Source organism: Hylobates moloch, unplaced genomic scaffold (genome assembly GCF_009828535.3).
Source record: "Hylobates moloch isolate HMO894 unplaced genomic scaffold, HMol_V3 SCAFFOLD_17, whole genome shotgun sequence".
Lineage (NCBI taxonomy): Eukaryota > Metazoa > Chordata > Mammalia > Primates > Hylobatidae > Hylobates > Hylobates moloch.
In genome coordinates this window covers 79,158,067-79,182,177 of record NW_026652292.1, presented here as the reverse complement: position 1 = coordinate 79,182,177, position 24,111 = coordinate 79,158,067, and the positions used below count along the sequence as shown (strand labels likewise).

Sequence of the window (24,111 nt, the reverse complement as noted above, 5' to 3'; positions counted from 1 at the left end):
ACCCAACCTTGATCTGTCCATCCAACTAATATTTTCAGCCAGGCACTTTAGATTAAAATGGTGAAAAAGACCAGACACTTTCCCTGCCCTCAAAGAGCTTACCACAAGTGCATGTATTGGGTGTAGACAATAATCAAATGACTTCACAAATATATAGTGACCTGATATGGTTTGGCTCTGTGTTCCCACCCAAATCTCATCTCAAATTGTAATCCCCACATGTGGAGGGCGGAACCTGGTGGGAAGAGATTGGATCATGCGGCGGTTTCCCCCATGCTGTTCTTGTGTGATAATGAGTGAGTTCTCATGAGATCTGATGGTTTAAAAGTATTTTGCATTTCCCAACTTGTGCTCTCTCTCCTGATGCCTCATGAAGAAGATGCCTGCTTCCCCTTCACTTTCCACCATGACTGTAAGTTTCCTGAGGCCTCCCCACCCATGCGAAACTTTGAGTCAATTAAACCTCTTTCTTCATAAATTAATCAGTCTCAGGTAGTTCTTAATAGCAGTGTGAAAATGGACTAATGGATACCCATTGTGATCAGTGTTGAGAAAGAGAGGCACAGGAATATGGAAAAGTATGAAATACTGGGGCCCAAGCTGGCCTGGGGTGGCACGGGGAAGGCTGCTGATTTGGGCAGCTTGTGTTTGCCTTCCAGGTCCATGCTGCCTATTTCCAACCCTTCTCTGATCCTGGGAGCTGACCTACATAGACAGATCCACCCTTCTCTGGCCGTGAGACTGACCTGTGTAGACAGTTCCACAGCCTCTTTCCTCTAGCCTCTGAATGGATTCTGCCTGTGGGAAGCCTCAGCGTATTGGAGAGAGAGAGGCATGTACTATTCCTCTCGTTCCCTGACTGTTCAGCCACAGTTTGGCTCAGTTGCTCTACCCAGAGCCAGGCCTCCTACCGGGGCCCTTCCTGCAACTGCGGAGCCCACACCTCCTGTTGGGCAGACGTACTAGGCTCAGAGTGGCCCCCAAAAGGTATCCATGTCCTAATCCTTAGAACTTGTGACCATTACCTCACAGGGCAGAAAGGGAGCCTGCAGATGGGATTGCTGAGGTCTCCAGATGTGAAGATCACCCCAGGCTATCTGTGGGGGCCCTTAACAAAAGTCCGAGTCCTTACAGAAAGCAGGGGCAGAGGGAGATCTACACACACCCACGCACGTCCACATACACTCAAACACTCTCACACACTCACTTTCACGCACACACCCACACACTCATACACACAATCACACACAGCCTCACTTACACCCACACACATTTACACACTAAAATATACCTTCGCACCCTCTCACACTCAAACACAAGCTCACCCACACATACCCACACATTCACATGTTCACACCCACATACACTCATACATTCACTCAGTCTCACACCCATACCCACTCACATGTGAACACACATTTACACGCACTGACACCCACACCCTCACACACACATTCACACACACTCACATTCATATACACACTTCCACACATACCACATTCACACATACATATACACACCCACACTTGCATTCACACATTCACATTCACCCACAGTCACATTCACACTAACAGCCCCCCACATCCCACAAACCCACACATTCACACCCACCCCCACACACATTCACACTCACCCATTCACACTGACGCACCCACACCCACACACATTCACATGCACTCACACACTTACACGTGTGTATACACACACACACACACACTTATGGCAGTGTGGAGATGGGGCAGAGGAGATTTGAAGCCTGAAGGTGCAGAGATGTGGCCACAGCCAGGAGATACTGGTAGCTGCCAGCAGCTGGGAGAGGCAGGGTTGGACTCCTCCCTAGAGCCCAGGGGGAAGCGCAGCCCTGCTGACACCTTGATCTTGGCCCAGCGACGCTGGTTTTGGACTGTGGGCCTCCAGAATTGTGACAGAATAAGTTTCTGTTGCTTAAGCTAGAGCCTGTGGCCATTTGTTCCCATGGCTGCAGAAAAGGAACAAAGTCCTTTCCTACTGGGCCCTCCCCAGCCCCCGGGCCCTCTCCCTCCACAGCCTCAGAACCCAGGTGGGCCCCTCTCTGCAGATGCAGCCCAGTGCTCCCCACCGGGCTAGCCCCCAACTCCCCCACTCACCCGGGGACAAGGCCTCAGTTCCCTGCTGAACCCCATGGGCACAGCTCCCAGAGGAGGAGATGCTGATCTGGGGAAGAACAAGCCACCGCTCTTGGCGAGGGTAGAAGAGCATTCCAGACTGAGGGAAAGGCCTAGTGAGGTCTGATGAGGGTGTGGGGAATGTTCTGGAAGTGGAGAAAGGCCCCTGTGACTGGTGTGCAGAGAGGGATGGTGAGTGGCATGATCCTAATCGCCTGCTACTCACTGGTTCCTCTCTCGAGCCTCTGAGCCCGGTGCACTGCCCACCAGCACTTCCCTCAGCTCCTACAGCACAGTCAAGTGGGCGCAGTCCCTTGAGGGGACACCAAGGAGAGGGCGATGATGGGGTCCAGCATCCCGGCCCCCAGCCCCGGGAGGCTCCTCCTCAGCCAGCTCAGGGGTTCCGAGTCCCACTTGCTCCAAGTGGGCACTCACCTCCAGGTGGGTCGAGCAGACCCCAGCCCCACAGACCAGGCGAGTGGCACCCATACATCTTACCTTGCTCTCCTTTGTGTAGGCGAGGACCTTGTCCTCCTCCTTAGGGTGGAAAATCAGAGTTTCCACGAAGAAGGGAATGGGCTGCTTCTGAAAGGTGGCGCCTTCGTCCGCGCTGAGGAATAGGCTCTGGTCCCGGTCACTGAGTGAGGAGCTGACAAGGATGACCTGAAACACAAGTGGGTTGTGAGGCCTGGGCCGGGTGCGCCTCTCTCCCCCACACCAGAAAGGGGGTTGTGAGGCCTGGGCCGGGTGCGCCTCTCCCCCCCACACCAGAAAGGGGGTTGTGAGGCCTGGGCCGGGTGCGCCTCTCCCCTGCACCCCCTGATACCAGGGAGGAGTGCCCAGAAATGGCGGGCCCGTCCCCAGCCCGGCTAGCTCAGCCTAACTATAGCCATCCATTCACGGAGTGTCTGGGCCAGCCCCTCACCCCTGCACACCAGTGAGGAGATGTCCAGAAATGGCGGGTCCACCCCCAACCTGACTGGCTCAGTGTGAATCATAGCTATTCACTCATTCGTCTATTCATTAATGGGGTGCCTGGGCCAAGTTTCTCCACACACCAGGGAGGGGTGCCCAGAAATGGTGGGTCCACTCTCAACCCAGCCGGCTCAATGTAAATCATAGCCATTCACTCATTCATTTATTCATTCATGGAGTGTCTGGGTCAGGCTTCTCCTTACACCAGGGAGGGGTGCCCAGAAATGGCGGGTCCACCCCCAACTCAGCTGGTTCAGCCTAACTGTAGCCATCCATTCATGCATTCATTCATTTGCTCATTCATTCATTCATGAGTGCCTGGGCTGGGCCCCCCCACACGCCAGGGAGGGGGTACTGCAGAAATGGCAGGTTCCCCCCAAACCCAGCTGGCTCAGTGCTAATCATAGCCGTTCATTCATTCATTCATGGAGTGCAGGCCACTGTTCTGGGCACTGAGGCTCCACCATAAACGCAGGGTTCACGGCCTCTGCCATGAATGCGAATCCATTCCAGAGAACCAAGACAGGTGAGCACTCAAAGACCCTGTCTAAAATTCTGTTTCAGGGACAACTGCTCCAAAGCAGGACCAGGGATGGACGGGGAGGGAGTGACTGGGTGGGGCCCACTACCTTCAGCAGAGGAGAATGCCGGGCCCAGGGTCCCCGGGGAACTCGGGGGCAGGCCCGAGGTGCTGATGTAGGGGACTGAGCAGGAGGCAGACATGGGGCTGGAGCAGCAGCCAGGGGTTGGGTCTGCAAGGCCTCGGACAGCGGTACAGTGGGTTGTATAGTGACCCCAAAAAGATCAGTCAACATCCCTATCCCCAGTACTTGCGACTGTGATCTTACTTGGAAATAGGGTCATTGGAGACGTGGCTAAGCATCTCAGGATGAAGCCATCTGGATTTAGGGTAGACCCTAAATTCAATGACTGGTGTCCTTATAAGGAGAGGGGAGGTAGGGATGCAGAGAGAAGGCAACACACAGGCAGAGGCAAAGATGGGGGCCATATCTGCACATCACCATGGCCATGAATTGCTGGCAGCCCGGGAAGCTGGGAATGGCACAGAAGGAAGGGTCCCTCTGAGCCCCTAGAAGGAACCAGCCTGGCCGACATCTTGGACTCCCAGCCTCCAGACTGAGAGAGGATACACTGCTGCTGTTTTCAGCTCCCCAGGTTGTGGGTCTTTGCAACGGTAACCCTAGGAAACACACACAAGAGCTCTTCCAACCGAGTATCCTGTTATTCGGGCTGGGAGGTCTCTAGGGAGGCATGAGGAAGGGTGGGGGTGGCCTGGTTTAGGTTTTCAAAGGGGCCCACACAGGAGTGGGTCATTTAGGAGGAGACACCCTTATCCCAGCTGGGTTTGGTGGCTTGGTCAGATTCGGGACATGGCATCTCTACATTCGGAATGACAGACACCCAGACACTCACAGGTGGCCCCGGGGCCATTTTGCTTTGCAATTGGCAGACAAGGCGGCAGACAAAACTTACCTAAGTTGCACAGCCATGGAATTTGAACCAGGTTACCCAGAGACTGAGTGTGCACCCCTTGCTCCGATCCTACAAGCACACAATGTTCATTCGTTCATTCATTTATTCACTCATTCATTCATTCCCTCATTCATTCCCTTATTCAACAAACATGTAGAATCCTGGCTTACACAGGCACCGGGCACCGCAGAGATGGGGGTGAAGCAGGAGAGCAGTTATGGCTATCCTGGACTTGGTTCTTGTCCTAACAGGGGACCCAAAGCAAGTCCCAAAGAAGTCTCCCTTTGGAGCCAAGCGTTTGACTCCAGAGCCCTGTTCTTAGCCACACACTGCAGGGTGTGCCTACGCAGAATGGGGCATTTAAGCTGGGCCTCACGTGGGGCTGGGTAGGACCAGCCCTGCTGAAGATAAACACAGCTTTCCTGGGGAGGGCAGTGGGCAATGGCACGAGGCGACTATGGTGGCCTTGCCAGACCCCAAAATATCTCCAGAAGACAATTAAGCTCATGGAGCAAAAATCAATGGGCTGCATGGAGTGCCTGCCTTTAAGTGAATGAATGGTGATCCCATAGATTCTTTCTTTCCAGGGAAACCTTCATGAACTTCCCAGCTACGGTCATTAATCTCCGGTAGCACAAAACCCTGCTCTTCCAGCACACCAAGGGCCTGACAGAGAACGATGTGTCCTCCATGGAGAGCGATTCCTTGGATGAATTTGGTCCCTGAAATGCAGACGAAGGTGTGTGCTCAGAGCTGTGCCTCTTGGTGTGGTTTATCCATAGAAAAAAAACAAGGAAGAACTGAGGGCTGGTTAGGGGAGCCTTCGATTACATAATAATGTTGGCAAAGAACACGTAACGACTGAGGAGCTTATGTGCTCAGAATAAAAGCAGGGTGCAAAATTACAAGGAAGTACGCTTACTGTACATACCACACTGACATGGTGATAAAGCAGTCTGTTATGATTCTGTTCATGACAAGTGAGTGGATAAGCAGGTATAATTTTATCAACGGGAAACGGCCAGAAATAAGAATGGAAGGCCGCTTGGCGGGACGTAAGAGTGATTGGTCTTAAGTGGTGGAGCTAGAAGGAATTTACTTTTTTACTTTGATAGAATAGTTTCAGATTCACAGAAAAGTTGCAGAGATAACTGGCGAGTTCCTGCTTGCTAGATGGGGACAGTGAGGCACAGGGAGGTCACACGGACGGTCAGGATAGAGCTGAGGTCAGGAGCCGAGTGTTTGACTCCAGAGCTCTGTTCTTAGCCACACACTGCAGGATGCGCCCATGCAGGATGGGGCATTTTAGCTGAGCCTCATGGTTCCTGTCTACGCCACACCCAGTTCCCCAGTTATTAACATCTTGCATTAGCCTGGGACATTCACCACAAGGAGGATGCCAGCATCAGCACCTTAGTGTTCTCCAAATGCCACGCTTTGCTCAGCTTCCACCAGTATTTCCTCTTCCTGTCCCAGGATCCCACGAGGGCACCACAGTACATCTTAGGCTGGGGCAGTTTGGGGACTTTCCTTGTGCTGGATGACCTTGTGAGCTCTGAGGGCTGGCCAGACACACTGGAGGATACCTCTCAATGTGGGTCTGTCTGATGTTTTTCTGGGCATCAGATGGGGTTGTGGGTCCTTGGGAGGAAGGCTGCAGGGGTGAGTGAGGTACACCACACCAAGTGCCGGCTGTCAGCAGACTTGTCACCGATAGCACTGCCCTTCCCGGCCAGGGTCCTGCGTGTCAGACCCTCCCTGGTGGAGTCACTCTTCTCCTTTCCGCACTGTCCTCTTGGAAGGAAGTCACCATGCACAGCCCACGCTTGAGGGGTGGGAGTTACCCCCTCCTCGAAGACGGAAGAGCCACATCTATGATTTGGAATTCATTAGCATGGGAGAGGTTTGTCTCTTCCCCTCCACTGTTTACTCATTCAATCATTTATTTATATCACTATGAGCTTATAAATATTTATTTTATGCTTTAGTTGTAATTGGAGACTATTCTGATATTTGTTGCTCAAATAGCTCCAGCTCTGGCCCCAGGGAGCCCTTTTAGTTGGGCTTTGTGTCTCTGTGACACACCCTCATCATCCTTCTCCCTCCCAAGTTTCTTCTTCTTCTTTTTTTTTTTTTTTTTGAGACAGAGTCTCGCTCTGTTGCCCAGGCTGGAGTGCAGCAGCACAATCTCGGCTCACCACAAACTCTGCCTCCCAAGTTCAAGTGATTCTTTTGCCTCAGCCTGCTCAGTAGCTGGGATTACAGGTGCCCGCCACCATGCCTGGCTAATTTTTGTATTTTTAGTAGAGATAGGGTTTCACCATGTTGGCCAGACTGGTCTCAAACTCCTGACCTCAGGTGATCCAACCACCTTGGCCTCCCAAAGTGCTGGGATTAAGGCGTGAGCCACGGTGCCCAGCCTGCCCCTCCCAAAGTTCTGCATATGCTGCACATGGATTCCCTGGATAACCAGGAAGAAGGAAGGAAGTCCTCAGGACTTCTTGGCTCATTCATCATCCATTCAACTTTGACCCACACGTCTGTGCCATTTGGCCAGGGAAGCCCAAGTTCCCCTCATTAAAGCACTTTTTCCATGATACAGTTTTTCAAATGTTCTTACGAGGCAACTATGTGTCCACCATCCTCACTGGCCCATGTGCTATTTTTGTTCATTGAGCAAAACAGGACTGACACGGAGCTGGCCGTTAATCCCACCTGACGGACACATGAAGAAGTGCATGCAGGAATGAGCGAATGAACAATGCCATCTCAGTCTGCGACTCCTAAGGGAATTGTTTGTTTGTTTTTCACCTCTGGGGGGAAAACAACCTTATGAACATTTAAGTAGCCTGGAGAGCAAAACTCATAGAAAAAACTCATCCACTTATTCATCTTCACCACTCAAAGTTTTGCACATGAATGAAGGCTCATTCATTCATTCATTCATTCTTCCACATTGCAAAACCACATGGTCCCAGCAAGGATTCAGGTAAACACAGGGCTCTGTGGGAGCACAGAAGACGGAAAATGGCACCCAGGTGCTGATCAGGTACAAAGGCAGGTAGGAGGGCTTCCGGAGGTGGTGACACCCAGATGAGGCCGGAAGAACGGATGGAAATTTGACTGGTAGACCTGGGGGACAGGGCTTCAGGCAGAGAGGACAGCATGACCCCAAAGGCAAGCAGGTGGGGGTCCCTGCTCTGCCTCTCCTCCAGCCTCACCTCCCACCCCTCAGGCTCCTGGCATCAGCCACAGCAAACTCCTTGTGTGTCTCCAGTTAGTGGAGGACATTTGCATCCTGACAACCACTTGTGTGTGTACTGTTCCCTCTGGGTGGAATGCACAGTGGGACCAAGACACCCCCACTCCTGCCACTGGTGACTCAGAACCAAACCTTCACTTTTCAAAATGACACAAAATCCATGTGTGATCAAATCAAAATAGCTTCTTTCAAATTTTCTGAGTACAAAATTCTGAACAACCTCAACAAACCTAAATGTTTCTCATTTACACATATGAGCCTGTTTTGATGATGGGATGCCCTTCCCCTTGTTATCTGCTTGTCGAGCACCCTGTTCTGCAAGACTCATTTCAAAGGGCACCTCTTCCAGGAAGCCCTCTATGATAGGGAGTTATTCCACTCCTTCCTCTGCCCCCTCCAGCATCTTGTGCATACACAAGCTACAGCCTGGTGGCCCTACTGTCCTCTTGGTGGGTCTGCTTCTGCTGCCAGCCTCTCAGCCTGGCAGTGCTCATGTCTTCAGCACTGCCATTTCTCCCAGCACTGTGATCCCAATGAATGGGCACTGGTGTTATTCACACACAGCCGGGGGGTCTGGGTACAGGGCTTGCTTCTCCATCACAGCCCCTTTCTGTGCAGTCCACACCCTCCACTAGGCCCTGGGCTCTGCAGGTGGTGACACAGAAACGAGAGGAGAAAAAGCCCGAGGAAGTGATTCCAACCTGGGACCCAGCAATCTGGGCCGGGGCTATTTTTGGTGCCGAGTTGGGAGAGTGAGCCAGGAAAGAGGGGGGAGAGGAAGGTGCTGACAGGAAAGGATTATTGGAGCAAAGAAAACAAATCAATTAGCATCGTGCCAGGCGGAGCTGGCAGTGGTTCCTCCAAATCGGGAACCAGCCTCTATTTTAAATGGTGTATTTTTACTTCTTACTATTCTGGGGGAGACATATGGTACCTGCACTGGGTTCTGGGGGCCCAGGAGGCTAGTTTTTTTGAAATTAGAGACGACATTCTAAAACATGGTAAAGAGAAATGCTTGACAGATTCATTTGACTAATGGCCAGTTATTAGAAGCCTAATTCTGCGATTCCTCAGGGATCTAGAACTAGAAATACCATTTGACCCAGCCATCCCATTACTGGGTATATACCCAAAGGACTATAAATCATGCTGCTATAAAGACACATGCACACGTATGTTTATTGCGGCACTATTCACAATAGCAAAGACTTGGAACCAACCCAAATGTCCAACAACGATAGACTGGATTAAGAAAATGTGGCACATATACACCATGGAATACTATGCAGCCATAAAAAATGATGAGTTCATGTCCTTTGTAGGGACATGGATGAAACTGGAAAACATCATTCTCAGTAAACTATCGAAAGGACAAAAAACCAAACACCGCATGTTCTCACTCATAGGTGGGAAGTGAACAATGAGAACACATGGACACAGGAAGGGGAACATCACACTCTGGGGACTGTTGTGGGGTGGGGGAAGGGGGGAGGGACAGCATTAGGAAATATATCTAATGTAAATGACAAGTTAATGGGTGCAGCACACCAACATGGCATATATATACATATGTAACAGACCTGCACATTGTGCACATGTACCATAAAAAAGCATAATAATAATAAAATATAAAATAAAATAAAATAAGCTATTGATTGGCTATAAAAAAAAAAAAACAAAAAACCTAGAGAAAGCTTTTCCAGCATACTCCTCTAGGAAATGGTACATCCTGCTTAATCGAATCTTCTCCCTATGGATAGTTTTTATTTTAAAATATTTAAATTCTGTTGACTAAATGTAAAATAAATATCATAAAAATCTCAAAAAAAAAAAAAAAGAAGCCTAATTCTGAGAAATGGGTGCACGGTTTACAGGGGCAGACACACAGTCAGGTGAGTCCCTTATTTTATTAAATATTCACAGCATACCTGCTAGGTAGGTATGATGATCCCCATTTCTCAGGTGGGAAAAGTGAGGCCAGAGAGCCTGTGTGCCCGGTGGGAGGATCGCACAGACCACTTTTCTTCCCTGATGTCTGTCACCTCTACAAATACTGCGGCCAATGGTATCCTTGCACCTGCCCAGAAGGCAGCTGGCCAACACGGGGGTCCGGATGCAACAGGCTTGGAAGAGTCTAGAGAGATCCCTCCCACCCTCAAAAACAGGAAATGGCTTCCAGAAGTCTGCTGCGGCAGCCCCGTCCAGGGCTTTCACAATGGATTTCCAACCCTGTGAAGAGGGAAGGGAGGGCTGGGAGGGACTCCCATTCATTCTTCCCTCTTGGCCCCTCGGCCCATTCTGGAGGGGACTGACTGACTCATTCAGTCCATATGTGTGGACCCCTGGGCTAGGAGCTGAACCCTGAACCCCATGGGATTCCTGCCACCTCCCGGGGGGGGGTCACAGCAGACAAACATCCCCGAGTAGGTGTGAGAGGTGCAGTGATCAGGGCAGCCCTGAGCAGAGAGGCCCCTTACCCAGGCTGGGCCAAAGTGGAGGAGAGGCTGTCCATCAGGAGCATTTCCGCAGATGAGACGCAGCTCACACAGGGTGGGCCAGAGTCGACACTGTGCAAAAATATGCCCCAGAGGGACCAAAGGCAGACACCGGGAGATGCTGAGCTGGCCCTCCCACCCCCTCCCTGCCTGGCCAGGAGGTCTGCCTGAAGCCGAGGCCTGGACGCCCTTCTCTGGCTCTTCAAAATGAGTCCACACCTGCCTGCCTCCCTGACCTGCATCCCATCTGGTCTCCTGCTTGGACCTGCTCGTCAGAAGCACCCCTGTGACCGAGCCCCGCAGGAGCCAGCGGTGACTCTGCCCTGGCCCGCAGGACGCTGCCAAGTTCCCTTCCCTGGTCCGAGGTATCTTCCTCTGGCAGGGCTCCAACCCATCTCCTCCAAAAGGTGGTGCCAATGTCCTAGTCTGCCTGGCAGCTAAGCTCATCATATCCTAACTCTCAACTCTCCAAGTTAAAAAAAAAAAAAAAAAAAAAAAAGGAAAACAAACAGCATCCAGAAACTACTTCTCCCCTCTGCTAGAGCTCTGGCTCACACTCGCCTCTGCAGAACTCTGGTTTCCATTCACAAATCTCTGTCCTGAGGAGGATGCTTTCAGTCTGCCCTTTACCAAGTTTAGCCCTAAGGATTGGTGTCATTTGGATTTGCCTTTCTATTTAAAACCCAATTGCCCGGTCTACTCCTGTCCAGACAGATGCGCCCAGCTCAGGGTACAGACAACTTGGCTTTGACGCTGAGAGAGGCAAACAGCAGAGGCGAACAAACACTGCAGCCTCCACCCCCGGATCTGAAATCAGAATCTTCCCAGAGTGTCTCATCCAAGCCCGTGTGAGTCACAATGAGCAGAAAGCATTCTTCCACCCGGTGCTTCCCCTGTGGCTGAATGCACACAGCTCGCTGGATGCTCAGCACACACTCCAGCAGCTAGCTTGGTGTTTTAGGAGAAAGTCACTTCCATGATGGTCATGTTTGGGTGACCCTGAGGGCTGTAGAGGTCCCAGGATACAGAGTCCCACTGAGATGTGCCCTTGGGAAAGTCCCTCTCCTCACCCTCAAATTGGAGATAATAATCTCTTCTGTGCTGAGGTTCCCAATGAGGCAAAACATTTGCAAGTGTTGTAGAAATATGAGGGGTCTTCATTCTTTTTGTTGTTCTTCAACCAGAAAGAAAGACCTACTCTTGGAGAAATCACAGGTGGTCTGCAGGTTCATTCCTGCTGGGGCCCTTCAGGGTCTCTCAGGTGCTCCTGGGATTCAAGCTTTTTTCACTCACTCCCAGCCTCACCTGCAGACATGGCTCCCACACATCCTGAGTTCGAGCAGTCCTGGGCTGTGTCCAGGTCCCAGAGGCCCACCACACCCTCATAGTCTGCGTATGAACGGGTCTCACTTTGCCGGATGACTGGGCCAACTTCTGACTGCCTGCAGGGTAGGTCCCAGCGGGACATGCCGGTGGCTGGGGGTGAATAGGAGGCTGTGGTGGTTAACCAGGTGAGATAACCTGGTGACCTGGCCTTGGGCAGAGGTAGGAGAACTGGAGGGGAGAGGGCAGATGACAAGGACATCTCGGAGTTACAGTTCAGGGGCTTTGCTGGGGAATAAATAAAACGGGGAAATACGAGAACACACTAAGTTTCAGGCTTGGGTCAAAGGGTGGCTGACGGTGCTTTGCAGAGATGGGGATGCAGGAGGAAGAACTGGTTTGGGGGAGATGAGGCTGAGGTCAATTTGAGCTGCTGAGGTTCCTGAGGTACACCCGAGTGGAGGGAGGGTGGGGTTTGATATATGGGGCTGGGCTCGGAGAGGAAATCTGCGTGGTGGGTAGGCATTTGGAAGCTCCATGCACAGACCTCTGGCTGGGGGGTCCTGGAGAGGATCAGCTCATCCAGGCATAGCAGGAAGTGGGAATAAGAACTGGCCTGGGACGGAGATCAGAGGGACCCTGCAGAGATCAGCAGGTGGGGAGCAAGGAGGGGTGGCGGGTGGGGTGCTGGAGAGTGGCGAGGGATGAAGGGCTTCAGCAGGCCATGAGGAGAGAGCTCGGCCTTTCCACCTCCTGACTCCCACCTCCTCCCTCCCTCACCTCTCAGCTTGGCCTGCCCTGCCACAGCCTCTCAAACTCGTTTCACACCCATGTTTGTTCCATATCCGAGGTCCCTCTCATGTGGCTCCGGCCACCCCGGCCTCAGGCTCACTCTGTTCTGGCTCTGGAGAGTCCCCTTCCCGGAGGCTGTGTGGCTGGCTCCTTCTTTTTAAAAATTTATTTTTATTAATATGACTTCTAATTGTATACATTTGTGGGTACGATGTGCTATTTTGATATATGTGTGTGTATACATATATATACACACACACAACACACAACATGCAATGATTAAACCAAGCTAATCAACACAGCTGTCGCCTCACCCACTTGCTTTCTGAGATGAGACATTTGAAATTTCGAAATAGCGAGGGAAGCGAACTCCAGATGACTGGCTCCTCCTGACCCACAGCTAGCAGCTCCAAGGCCAAAGTCTCAGAGGCCCTTCCTCAGCGCACCATCTAAATGGGCCCTGACTCCTGGCTATCCTTTGTCTTAAAAAGCAATTATTAAGCCTCTCTGAAAACATCCTTTTATATTATTATTATTTCTTCTTGTGGCAAAACAGACATATCATAAAATTTCCGTTGTGAGCCCTTCTCGAGTGTACTGTTCAGTGGCGTTAGGCATCCACACTGCCCTAGAACCATCCCCACCGTCCTTCTCCAGAGCTTTTCCATCACCCCAAACTGCAGCTCACCCCTCGGGAAGCCCCAGCTCCCCACCCCCTCCCTTTGTGCTATTGTGCTCACTTCCTGGCTGATCCCTCACGAGGCCGTGTGGTCAGGGGAACAGGGTTGCCTTGTTCCCTGCTGGATCCCAAGCCCCATCTGGCACATAGTCAGTGCTCAGGCCACGAGTTCAGTGCTGCTGAACATGCCGATGGGATATATTTAACTCTCACTTCTGGCGAACTTTTTTTTTTTTTTTGAGACGAAGTCTCACTCTGTCGCCCCGGCTGGAGTGCAGTGACGCAATCTCAGCTCACTGCAAGCTCCACCTCCTGGGTTCATGCCATTCTCCGGCCTCGGCCTCCCTAGTAGCTGGGACTACAGGTGCCCGCCACCATGCCAGGCTAATTTTTTGTATTGTTAGTAGAGATGGGGTTTCACCATTCACAGGATGGTCTCGATCTCCTGACCTCATGATCCGCCCGCCTTGGCCTCCCAAGGTGCTGGGATTACAGGCGTGAGCCACCATGCCGGCCGAACTTTTAACATTTAATGGAGGTGGTGTTCTGTTCTGTTCTGTTCTGTGTGCTGATGTCTCAGCCCTTCTAAGCCCCACCTGAAGCCCAGGAGCCTGGAAGCTTGGAGACCACAAGCCCCCGCCTCCCTTAGACTCTACCCCCAAGCTGCCTTCACATGACCGCTGACAGGCACAAGAGTGGAGATGCCTTGTTCTCCAGCAGCTGCTGCAGGCAGGCCCAGGGCTGTGCCAGGGTCTCCAGCATCCTTCCCAGGCCCAACCGCTTGGGTGCAGCAGGAGCTGAGAATTGGCAGCTGTTTCTCGAGGTTCCTGTGCGCCTGACCTCCTGATATTTGCAGTGTCTACTGTGTAAGGAAGCCTCTAAGTCCTCGTGTCAAACCCCTTCCTCCTCCAGATACCAAAAGTGGTTTCTAACCAACGCCTGTGAATGGCTGGATCTAGAACTATTTTACCAAATAAAATGAGTTGATCTGAAACGTTCTCTTGCGTGGACTGAGGGCATGCCTTCATGCCAGCCTGCCCAAGGTCTTAAGACTGCCTAACCTCTTCCCTGCCAAGACCCAGGAATTTTGCTAAGGCATTTTTCATGGCTCCTCAGCCAACAGAGGCACATCATGAGTTAATGAGAGCTTTGCCCCTCAAACAAAAGCTCTCTGCCAAATGGGAATCGGGGCAGGGCCAAGGTGGAGAGATCTGTCAGCGTTCATGGTTCCTAAAAGAGATTTTCTCAACTAGGCGGGCGAGGGCCCCATTCACCCCCCATGGCGTGGGAGTTCATGCACAATTCTGAGAAACATGTTGGGCGCCAAGCAGACTGATGCCAGGGCTTGGGCAGGCAGTATCACCCGTCCATCCTGAGCAGGGCTATGTAAGGCCTGGCATTCTCAGCAGGACGCCTCCCACTGTCCTCTGCTTAGCTGAAGGAATTTTTAAAAACCCACGAAAAGGCTGGGTATAGTGGCACACACCTGTAATCCCAGCATTTTGAGAGGCCAAGGTGGGTGGATCGCTTGAGTCCAGGAGTTTGAGACCAGCCTGGGCAACAAGGCGAAACCCTGCCTCTCTAAGTATAGAAAAATTAGCCGGGCATGGTGGCACGCACCTGTAGTCCCAGCTATTTGGGGGGCTGAGGCAGGAGGATCTCTTGAGCCTGGGAGGCAGAGGTTGCAGTGAGCTGAGATCATGCCACTTCACTCCAGCCTGGGTGAAAGAGCCAAACTCTGTCAAATAAAAAATAAAATAACATAAAATAACATAAAATAAATCTTACAAAGGAGAAAAGTCAAGAGAATCATTATCACCGAGGTTGAGGGGGGGAACAGCACCATACTGGGACTCGAATTTTTCATTCATTGAGCCAGCACCTAGGCACTGAGCACCAGGGACTGTATCACATGTTGGGTTATGACTGTGGACAGGACAAGACGGGACAGGATGAAATCACCCTCCCATGGCCTTACAGCTGAGTGCAAAAGACAGGTAGGAAAACAAACACAGGAACACGATCATTTCAGATGGTAGTGAGTTCCATGAACAAGATAAAATCAGGTAATTCAATGACTAATGTGGACGTGTTTATGTGTTTATATACACGCACTCATACATAAATATATACACACATGTGATACACATAAATATATGTATGTGCTATAGAAAGCGATGTACACATGTAGGAACAAGTCTGTAGAGACAGAGGCATGAAGCAGGCCAGAAGGTTAACAGCACTGTTTGTTTCTGGGTGACAAGACGATGGTACATTTTTCTTTCTTTGGAGAATGCTTCTGGCTACATTTCCTAGTCTGTACTGCATGGCCGAGTGTGAAACACCTATGGAATTACTAAATACACTTTTGTAAGTCAATATTTTAAAATGAACGTGTTACATTTGTAATTAGGAAAAAATCCAATAAATAATATACTTTTATGAAAGAGGAATGTGTTTATAAGCAAAAGCCTGAGAAAGTCTGTTAGCAAGACACTTGTTACAAACTAAGGTTTCCTGCTAGGTCATCTATGAATGGTCAGTATTCCATACTTTCATTTATTTATTTAGAGACAGGGCCTTGCCCTGCTACCCAGGCTGGAGTGCAGTGGTATGATCTCAGCTCACTGCAGCCTCTGCCTCCTGGACTTAAGCCATCCTCCCGCCTCAGCCTTCCGAGTAGCTGGGAACCACAGGCGCGTGTGTACCACCACGCCTGGCTAATTTTGTTTAATTTTTTTTGTAGCGACAGGGTCTCCCTATATTGCCCAGGCTGGTCTTGAACTCCTGGGCCCAAGCAATCCGCCTGCCTTGGCCTCACACAGTGCTGGGATCACAGATGTGAGCCACCACACCCAGCCTATCAATACTTTCAATCCAACTGTCTTTCTTTTCCCCTCTCCTCCCCTACTCCCTCCATTCCTTCTTTCTTGCCTCCCTACCTTCTTTCTTCCCTCCTTCCCTCCCTCCTTCCCTTCCTCCCTCATTTCTTCCTTCTCTCCTTCCTTCATCTCACCCCTCCATCCGTCCTTCCATCTATCCATCCACTGGAGAGTGACTATAAGGGTTCATGAAGAGAGGAGTGCTGGGTGCTTTGAGTCCAGTGACCACCGTGGCCACCTGCTGTAACCATCTCCATGCAACCCAGCTCCTGCACCTACCTCCTTGGCATGGGTGCCAGTGGCTTCTGGCTCCCAGGCTCGTCTCTGCTTGAACTTGAACTCCTTCTAGTGGGTTGAGAGACACTGACTGTGTGCTTGGCTCTGTGCTAGGCACTAGCCCCCACAGTCCTCATTATATTCTTACAATGGCTACACGTGGGAGATGTTCCTGTCTCTCTTTTACAGACAAAGAAACAGAAGCCTGGAGTGGTGAGATGACCCACTCAAGACCACACAATCTGTGCGCCATGATGCTGGCATGAGACCCAGCTCTGTCTGACTCGGAGCCGGCGTCCAGCCTCTGCACCAAGGCTTGACTGACAAGCATCCAACATAATTTAGTAAAACACCCACTCAAACACGATTACAGAATTGACTGTCGGGAAAGAGCTGGTTGTTTTAATTACTGGCCTGACAATTGCTAAAATGCCAGGAAACATCCTTGAAAACATTTGTAAATTTAATGGCAAGGCAAACCTTTTCTCTTTGGCCAGAAGGCTGACTTGGAAAATCTTGGGTCTGATCGATAATAACTAAATAAGGCAAACACATTTCAGAGCATATAAAAATAACTCGTCATCGATATTCTGTAGCCTTGATTTATTAATCATCTTGTGTGTAGCATTTGTGAGACAAGAGGCCCTGCCGTCCTCCTCCTCCACGATCATTGATGATCTCAGTTCTCTTAAGGGGTTTTGTGCTGAGGCTCCAGAGTGAACACGGTTTGATCGTGTTTTGTTTTCCTGTCTGAGGACATTTTGCAGACAATGCTAAAAAGCCTGTTTGCTTGGGCAGAGTGCAGCAGAGGCTAATTCTCTGGAGTGACGGTGTTTTGGAAGATTGTCTTTTATCAGGACGGTTGCATTAACCATGTACGGTTGGACATGTGAACAATTTGTTCATTTATCTGCCCCCTAATTGAACGGTGGAAGGCAAGGGAATGTATCTCGGTAGCTTTGTGTTAGGCCTTTTCAACAGCGGTGCTGGCAGCCTCCTGGGTGAAGATGACAGCTTTTGGAAATAACTGTGGAATCTCCTAAGACTTTCTCTTCAAATATTTGTGATGAGAAGCCAAGATCGTATTGTGGCTGCTGGTCAGATTGGTTAAAATCTTGCATCAGCTTCAACTAGAAGCCATTCTTAATATTTCCTTATCATTCCCTTATCGTTCCCACGAAGCAGATGTCTGAAGCCAAAAAATGAGCCAAGATCTGCATTGAATGGCCAAGGTCATGGTTATCCCTTTAGGGACCATTTGTATTCCGTGGTCATAGACTCCAATAAGGACAGAGCTGAAAGGCCCGTGAATGTAAGCTCCTCAGTGTTGGGTGGCGAAGCTACTCTTCTGTGTGGAGAAGCCCCAGTCAGGGTCTGCAGGTGATAGCAGCTTCAATCACGGTCGGCATGAATGAAGAACTTCTGCATTGCATAGAGTATACAGCAATACTGGTAACAAACAGTTGTGCATAGCATTTATTGAGCACTTCTGTATGCCAGGCACTAGACAAAATGCTTTCTTCATATTTTCAACCACCCTCTGATGAAGTAGTTGTTATTATTATCCTTGTTGAATGGCCCCAAGCAAGTGAGTCCCAGAGAGGGCAGTCACCACCCAGTGGCTTAGGGGTTGGTGGGGTAGAGCCCTGATCGCTGCTGCAGAGGTGGATATGGGATGCACACTGCTCTTCCTCCACTCTTGATTTCAGCCTCCAGTGAACCTGCATGAACCAGTGCTGGGGGTGGAGCGAGGAATAACTTCGTTGTCTTTGGCCCCATGGAGCACACAGTCTAGTGAACAGGCAAAGACCGACAAAGCGCGTAAGCGGCAGCCGTGCACCCCAGCAAGAGCTCCGTCACTGAATAAGAGGGGGAATGGGGTAAGACCATAGAGACAGCTAGGTGGGCCAGGTGACCCATCCAGCAGGAAGGGAACGAGGAGGCCGTGGGATGGGGAGGAGGAGACGGCCGCAGTAGATGTGAAAAGGTGGAAGGAGCAGAACTGGATGCCACGGGCGGAGCAACAGGGACTTTGGAAGGCCCCCGGCTCCTACTTTGGGCACTGGGGGAAAAACAGTGAACCGAAGACACCTGGTACCTTCCTCGTGGCTGAGAAGAGACTGAGAAGGAGTGGCCGGAGAGGCAAGAGAGGACCAGAGAGCAAAGTGCTGCAGAAGTCATGGGCCAGCCACCGAGAGCTCAAGCATGGCGAGCTTTCAAAACCCCACCGATCGACAAAGATGGGGTACTGGTGTCTCAGAGTGCGACTGATTGTTGATGGTGGGAAATAGATGTCCCCAGGCACCAGTAATCACGAATGGCAGGAATACTGGTGTCTCCCGAAGGTACCACTGATTGTCAAAGGTGGGGCATCAGTTTCTCTGAGTGTCACTGATTGTAAAAGGCAGGGCATCGGTGTGTCTGAGGACTACTGATTGTCAGCGATGGGATATTGGTGTCCCCGGGCACCACTGGCTGCCAGTCGGGGGGTAACGGTCCCTAGGAAGGGATGGGGTGGGAGGTAGTGCCATCTTCTGTCCTTCATCTGCCCTCTAACCATCTGCCATCGGTCATCAGTCAGTCCTAGCGTTTCCACTCCTGAGTGGCAGGGAGTGGCTCCGGGGTCTGGGCAGGGTGGACCTCAGAGCAGAGGCATCATGAGCAGTGGGTGAACTGAACAAAGGCACAGCGGGAAAAATGAGTGTCTGTTTTGTCAAGTTATTCTCCTCCTTCCTACCACAGATGAAGGATGATTTAATTAAGGTTCTCAGGGAAAGAGCTCTGGAGCGGGAGATTTCCCAGGGGTTCTGTACAATCTCGTGGAGGCCAATGTGACCCGAAGCTCTGGTTTCCTGTGAGAAGCATCAGCACTGGTTCTTCCAGATCTGGAAGAATGGATATCCATCCTGCATGAAGCCCCCTGGGACCCCATGCCAGAGCACTCACGACAGAGCCCGGCCAGGCCCCCTCCCACAGGCAAAGAGCAAGGTAGGCAGGGAAGGCAGGGCACTGCAGTCCAGCCCCTGCCTGGGACTCCAGACACGGTGACACCTGGAAGCAGGAGGCAGCAGCAGAGGGGTGGGCAGGACCAGCACACCTTATGATGCTGGACTCACTGCAGTTGTGCCCCGGCCTCTCTGCTTGGATACCTCCAGTGGCAAGAGGCTCCCTACCTCACTGCCTGTGCAAGTGTTTTCTTTATAGCAAGCTCAACCCTGCAAGGCACAGAATAAAAGGCTTCAGAGCCCTGCAAATCTACAATGAATTCTTGCCATGCACATACAGTGGCGAGACCGCGAGTCCATTCTGTAGTCTCTGGGGGCCTCGATCCTGCCCCTTTTGAAGTGGGTCACCCTCCTCCTTCTTGCTCCCTGTCTTCCTTCCACCCGCGCTACAGGTTGGAGGAGGGGCTGGGTGAGGGGAGGAGGAGGCGCCTCAGGCCTGCCGAAGAGCGCAGGGATTCTGGCTTTTCTGCAGCTGATCTGTGGCAACTCCCCCAGGGGCCATGCTCTGGGGCAGGACGTGGGTATTTCCAGACCTTACTGAGGCCAGCATGTCAGTAAAATCACACACCCGGATATCAGTCCTGATAGTGCTGATTAATAACTCATAGTGCTGTTGTGACAAGCAGATAGAGCTCACCAAGCCAGGCAGTGACCATCACAACCACCATAGCTGGGCAGCAGCACCAGCAGGCTCTCGCCAGGCCAGACACCGCCCCAGAGGCCAGGCTGCTGCCAGCCCCGCTTTTCAGAGAGGTGAGCATCTCACCCAGAGGTCGCCTGGCTCAGACAGAGCCGAGCTGGTGACAGGGAAGCTCAGTGGACAGTGTGCCACACCTCGGCAGCCTGTCTTTGATTAGATTTATTGATTGGGTTTCTGTGTAGGATTTTGTTCAGCAAAAGTGTTTTCATGTTTTAAAAAAATATTTCACCACCTCTGATTTCATCTGATCACTACCACCCCCAATATACACACACATAGACACACACAGATAGACACACAAACACACACACAAACACACACAAAGACACACACAGACACATAGACACAGACACACAAACACACATAAACACACACAAACACACACACAGACACACACACACATAAACACACAGACACACAAACACTCATAAAGACACACATAAACACACACAGACATACAGACACACACATAGACACTCACACACACACACAGACACACACTCATAGACACACACAAACACACAGACACACACAGACACACAAACACTCACAGACACACACATAGACACACACATAAACACGGACACACACATAGACACACAAAAATAACATTCACACATAGACACACACATAAACACTCAAACATAGACACACACATAGACACACACATTTGCTGATGCAGGGAGGGATGTGAGATGCCGAGAGGGAGTGGGAGAGGAAGGCTTCGGAACCCAGGAAAGACCCCCGTGCCCCTACTTCCCACACGCCACCCCGGGCGGGGCTCAGGGCTGGGCAGGCTGCCACATCTCCACTGGGCCTGGTCACACTGCCCAGGATGGACATGACCTACCCCCAGCAGGGGAGGTGCCTGAGGTCAAGAGGTCCTGGGAGGCCCCTCCTTGTGGTCAGCAGCTGTGGGTCTCAGAGCCGGCTGGGATCCCATGGCCGGCGACCCCCAGTGCCTGCCAGCCACTGCCTCCCTGGGCCTCTTAGTGGTGGGTTAACCGGGGGTCACAGCAGGAGAGGGGCACTTGGGGGGCACTCGGGGGCCTGGAATACTCAGGGCTGACCTCGTGGCCGAGGAGCAGGAGAAGAGGAGACCGATCTGCCCTCCTGCCCAGGTCGGAGACAATGCCGTGAGTGCAGGGGAGACCCCCTACCTGAGACCCTCAGTGCCTTCACCACTAGCCCTGGCCTCAGCTTCGGCTTCAGTTTCTAGTCTGAAAGAAGAAGGCAGAGAACTCCTGCTCCACAGCCTTCCAGGCCAACGTATGGGGAGTTGCACAAACCCAGCTTTGTCGAGGGCATGGAGTGTGTGTACCCAACACCCACCGCCTCCATAGTGACAAGTGCCTGGAGCCTGGCATTGTGGCTGCCGCACATCCTGCTACTGTTTTTGTTGGTTGCCCACAACTCAGCTTCCCGCTTCCCCAGGAATCTGCTTCGGTTGACAGGAGCCCCTCGCCTGGGAAGTTGCACCCTCCCCCAGGCAGTCCACAGATGGACAGATGCCCGAAGCATGTGGGGGTGAAGGGCCAGGGCTGTATCCCCAGGATCTGGTACACAGCAGGGTGGGACTCTACAGAATGGGCTGCAGGCAGGAGCGGGATGTCTGGTGAAAGCCGGGACCCTAAAAAGCTGAGAGATTGCCGAACACTCACAGCCACACATGGGCCACATCCACGTAACACAGCAAGATGCCTTGTTCCCAAGAAGCCCAACTGTGCGTCTCCTATTTTTAGACCAAAGAAAACAATGCATGGTGATATTGTGGGAGGGATGGCTGATTACGGAAACCTGTAAGAATCCCGTATCATTCTGCTCCAACAAGATTGCAATCTGCAGAAGAGGCGCTGGGGGTACGCAGGAGAAACGCCCAGTGGTCCCCAGCCCAGCAGATGAAGGAGGAAGAGGAGGAAGAAGAGAAGGAAGAGGAAAGAGGAGGAAGAAGAAGGAGGAGGAGGAGGAGAAAAAAGAGGCGTAACTAGATGCAGCTGTTTCCAGAGTGAGAGAGACCAGGTGCCTGGGGACGGGGCAGGGGCAGGGGCTGACGAATCTGTGCCGAGACCCTCTTTATTTCTCATGGCAACATCCTGGCGTTTCGCGTCACACACACATGAACACGTGCATAGACGTGCACATGCGTGTGCTCCTAAAGGCCGTCCCTTCCCACTCGGGCACTATGCCATGTGAATACCAGCCTGATACCTGTGTGTTGGGCTCACGGCAGAGCCTCCGGGCCTCCTTGAGAGAGAAGGCAGGGAGACCCACGGAAGGCTCTTGTCCTAAGGACTTGGGAGAGGGAGGGCACATCAAGTCCAACCTCTGTCGGGACACTAGCACCCAAGGAGGCAGGGCCGCTTCTCCAGGGACCGCAGTCATTGGGCACCAAGCTGGAGCCCCTGCCTGCCTAATGCCAATTCCAGGGCAGAATACCCTGCACATCTGGAAACTGTCCCTCACGTCCCTAAGTGTGGACGGAAGAGGTGGCCAGGGTGGAGTGGGCAGGGTAGAATGAGGTTTTACTGGCCAGAAGCTTCCGGGCTATTTTAAGGGAAATGTGTGGGGAGGCCACGCTCCCAGACTTCCAGAAGGACACACCAGCCCTCTGCTCCCTGGACTTACTGGATAAGCTTCCCAATAAAAATGCTCGCAGATGCCTTGCCCTAATGGAGGGAAACAATGTCGGATTTTCCCAGACTGGCCAGATGAATCCCTTACGCCTGGCCGTCATTAGCTGCCACTGGCTTAAGGGTAGCTACTAAGTACTAGGCAGCCTCTATTAGCCAGGTGCTGAGTGGCACACGCATCTTGTCTCATGAACCCTCGCAGCTGACCCTCGAGAGGGGTGATAGCTTCCTGGAGCTCTGAGAGGCTCACCAACTTGCCCAGAGACACACAGCACAGGCGCAGGACCTGGGTGCACATCACAGATTGTGTATCTGACACCTGTACTTTTCAGAGAAAATCATCTACTCTCACGTTTGCTGGTTAGAAATTTCAGGTGCTTCTGAGGACCTGTGGGTGCCAGCAGTCTCCCCGGCACTGTGCACACAGGCATGGATGGCACAGGTGAGCTTCCTGCCCCCCCCGAGGCTTCCAGGACAGTGGTGTGTGTGTGTGTGTGTGTGTGTGCACGTGCGCGTGGCTCAAACAATAAGAAAAAGCAATAATATACTCTCAAGTAGTGAAAAAAAATCACTGCAAATATAAAGCAAGGTAATAAGATGCAAGTCCTAGGATGGGGTGGGGGTTGTGACTTGGGAAAGGAGGGTAAGGAAAAAGTTCCTGAGGCAGAAAAGCCTCCTAGGCACAGGGGAGGGCATGTGCTAGGGAGAGTGGCAGCACGCACAAAGGTCCTGAGGCACCAAACTTGGCATTTGGAGAAACCACAGGAGTCCCGAAGCTGGAAGCACGAAGGGGCGAGCGGAACGTGCTGGGGGTGGAGAGGCACGCAGGGTGCGGGCCTGGGAGACCCACGAGGAGTCTGATTGCAATGTGGGATGGGGAACGATCGGGGGCCTTGAGCAGAGGAGATGCGACCTGATTTCCCTGGTGAATGCCCCTCCAGGTGCAGCGTGGAGGGCAGACAGAGGGGCTGGGGTCCTGGAAAAAGCCCTGGAAGATGGGCATGGCTTGGGTCCTGGGCTGAAATGTGGACAAAGGTCTTGTGGTTTGGAGAACTCACTTTGCAGCACAGAACTCACTGGTGTATCTGAGGTGGGGTGAGGGGATAGAGGGGGAATGGATGACCCCTGAGCTTTTAGTGTGAGGGGGGATGGGACCACTTCCTGAGAGGAGCCTGTGGAGGAGGCTTCTGTGAAGCAGGTGGAAGAGTTCCGATGGCAACGTGATGAATCAGGGATGACTGTCCACCCTCTGAGGGGGGTGTCATGGGGCAGCAGGAGATCTGAGTTTGGACTTGGATTGAGGCATCAGGGCTGGGGAGTGGTGGGGGTGCAGACGTAATATCTGAAGCCATGACATTGGGTAGGAAAATGGAAGAAGAGGGAAAAACCGAGGGATGGGCAAGCATCCCACTCCTGACCGCAAATCCGAGAGAAAGCCCCAGCTGGAAGGTGAG

The 24,111-nt window shown here is 51.9% G+C and overlaps 1 protein-coding gene across 1 annotated transcript in view; it reads right to left on the bottom strand.

Annotated features, from left to right (window-relative positions):
* SORCS2 (sortilin related VPS10 domain containing receptor 2) overlaps positions 1-24,111 on the bottom strand; it is a 524,651-nt gene that overhangs the window by 91,341 nt on the left and 409,199 nt on the right. The window contains exon 4 of the mRNA XM_032135565.1: positions 2,643-2,807. Within this exon, the coding sequence (XP_031991456.1) occupies positions 2,643-2,807 (165 nt within the window). The remainder of the gene's footprint in view (positions 1-2,642; positions 2,808-24,111) is intronic.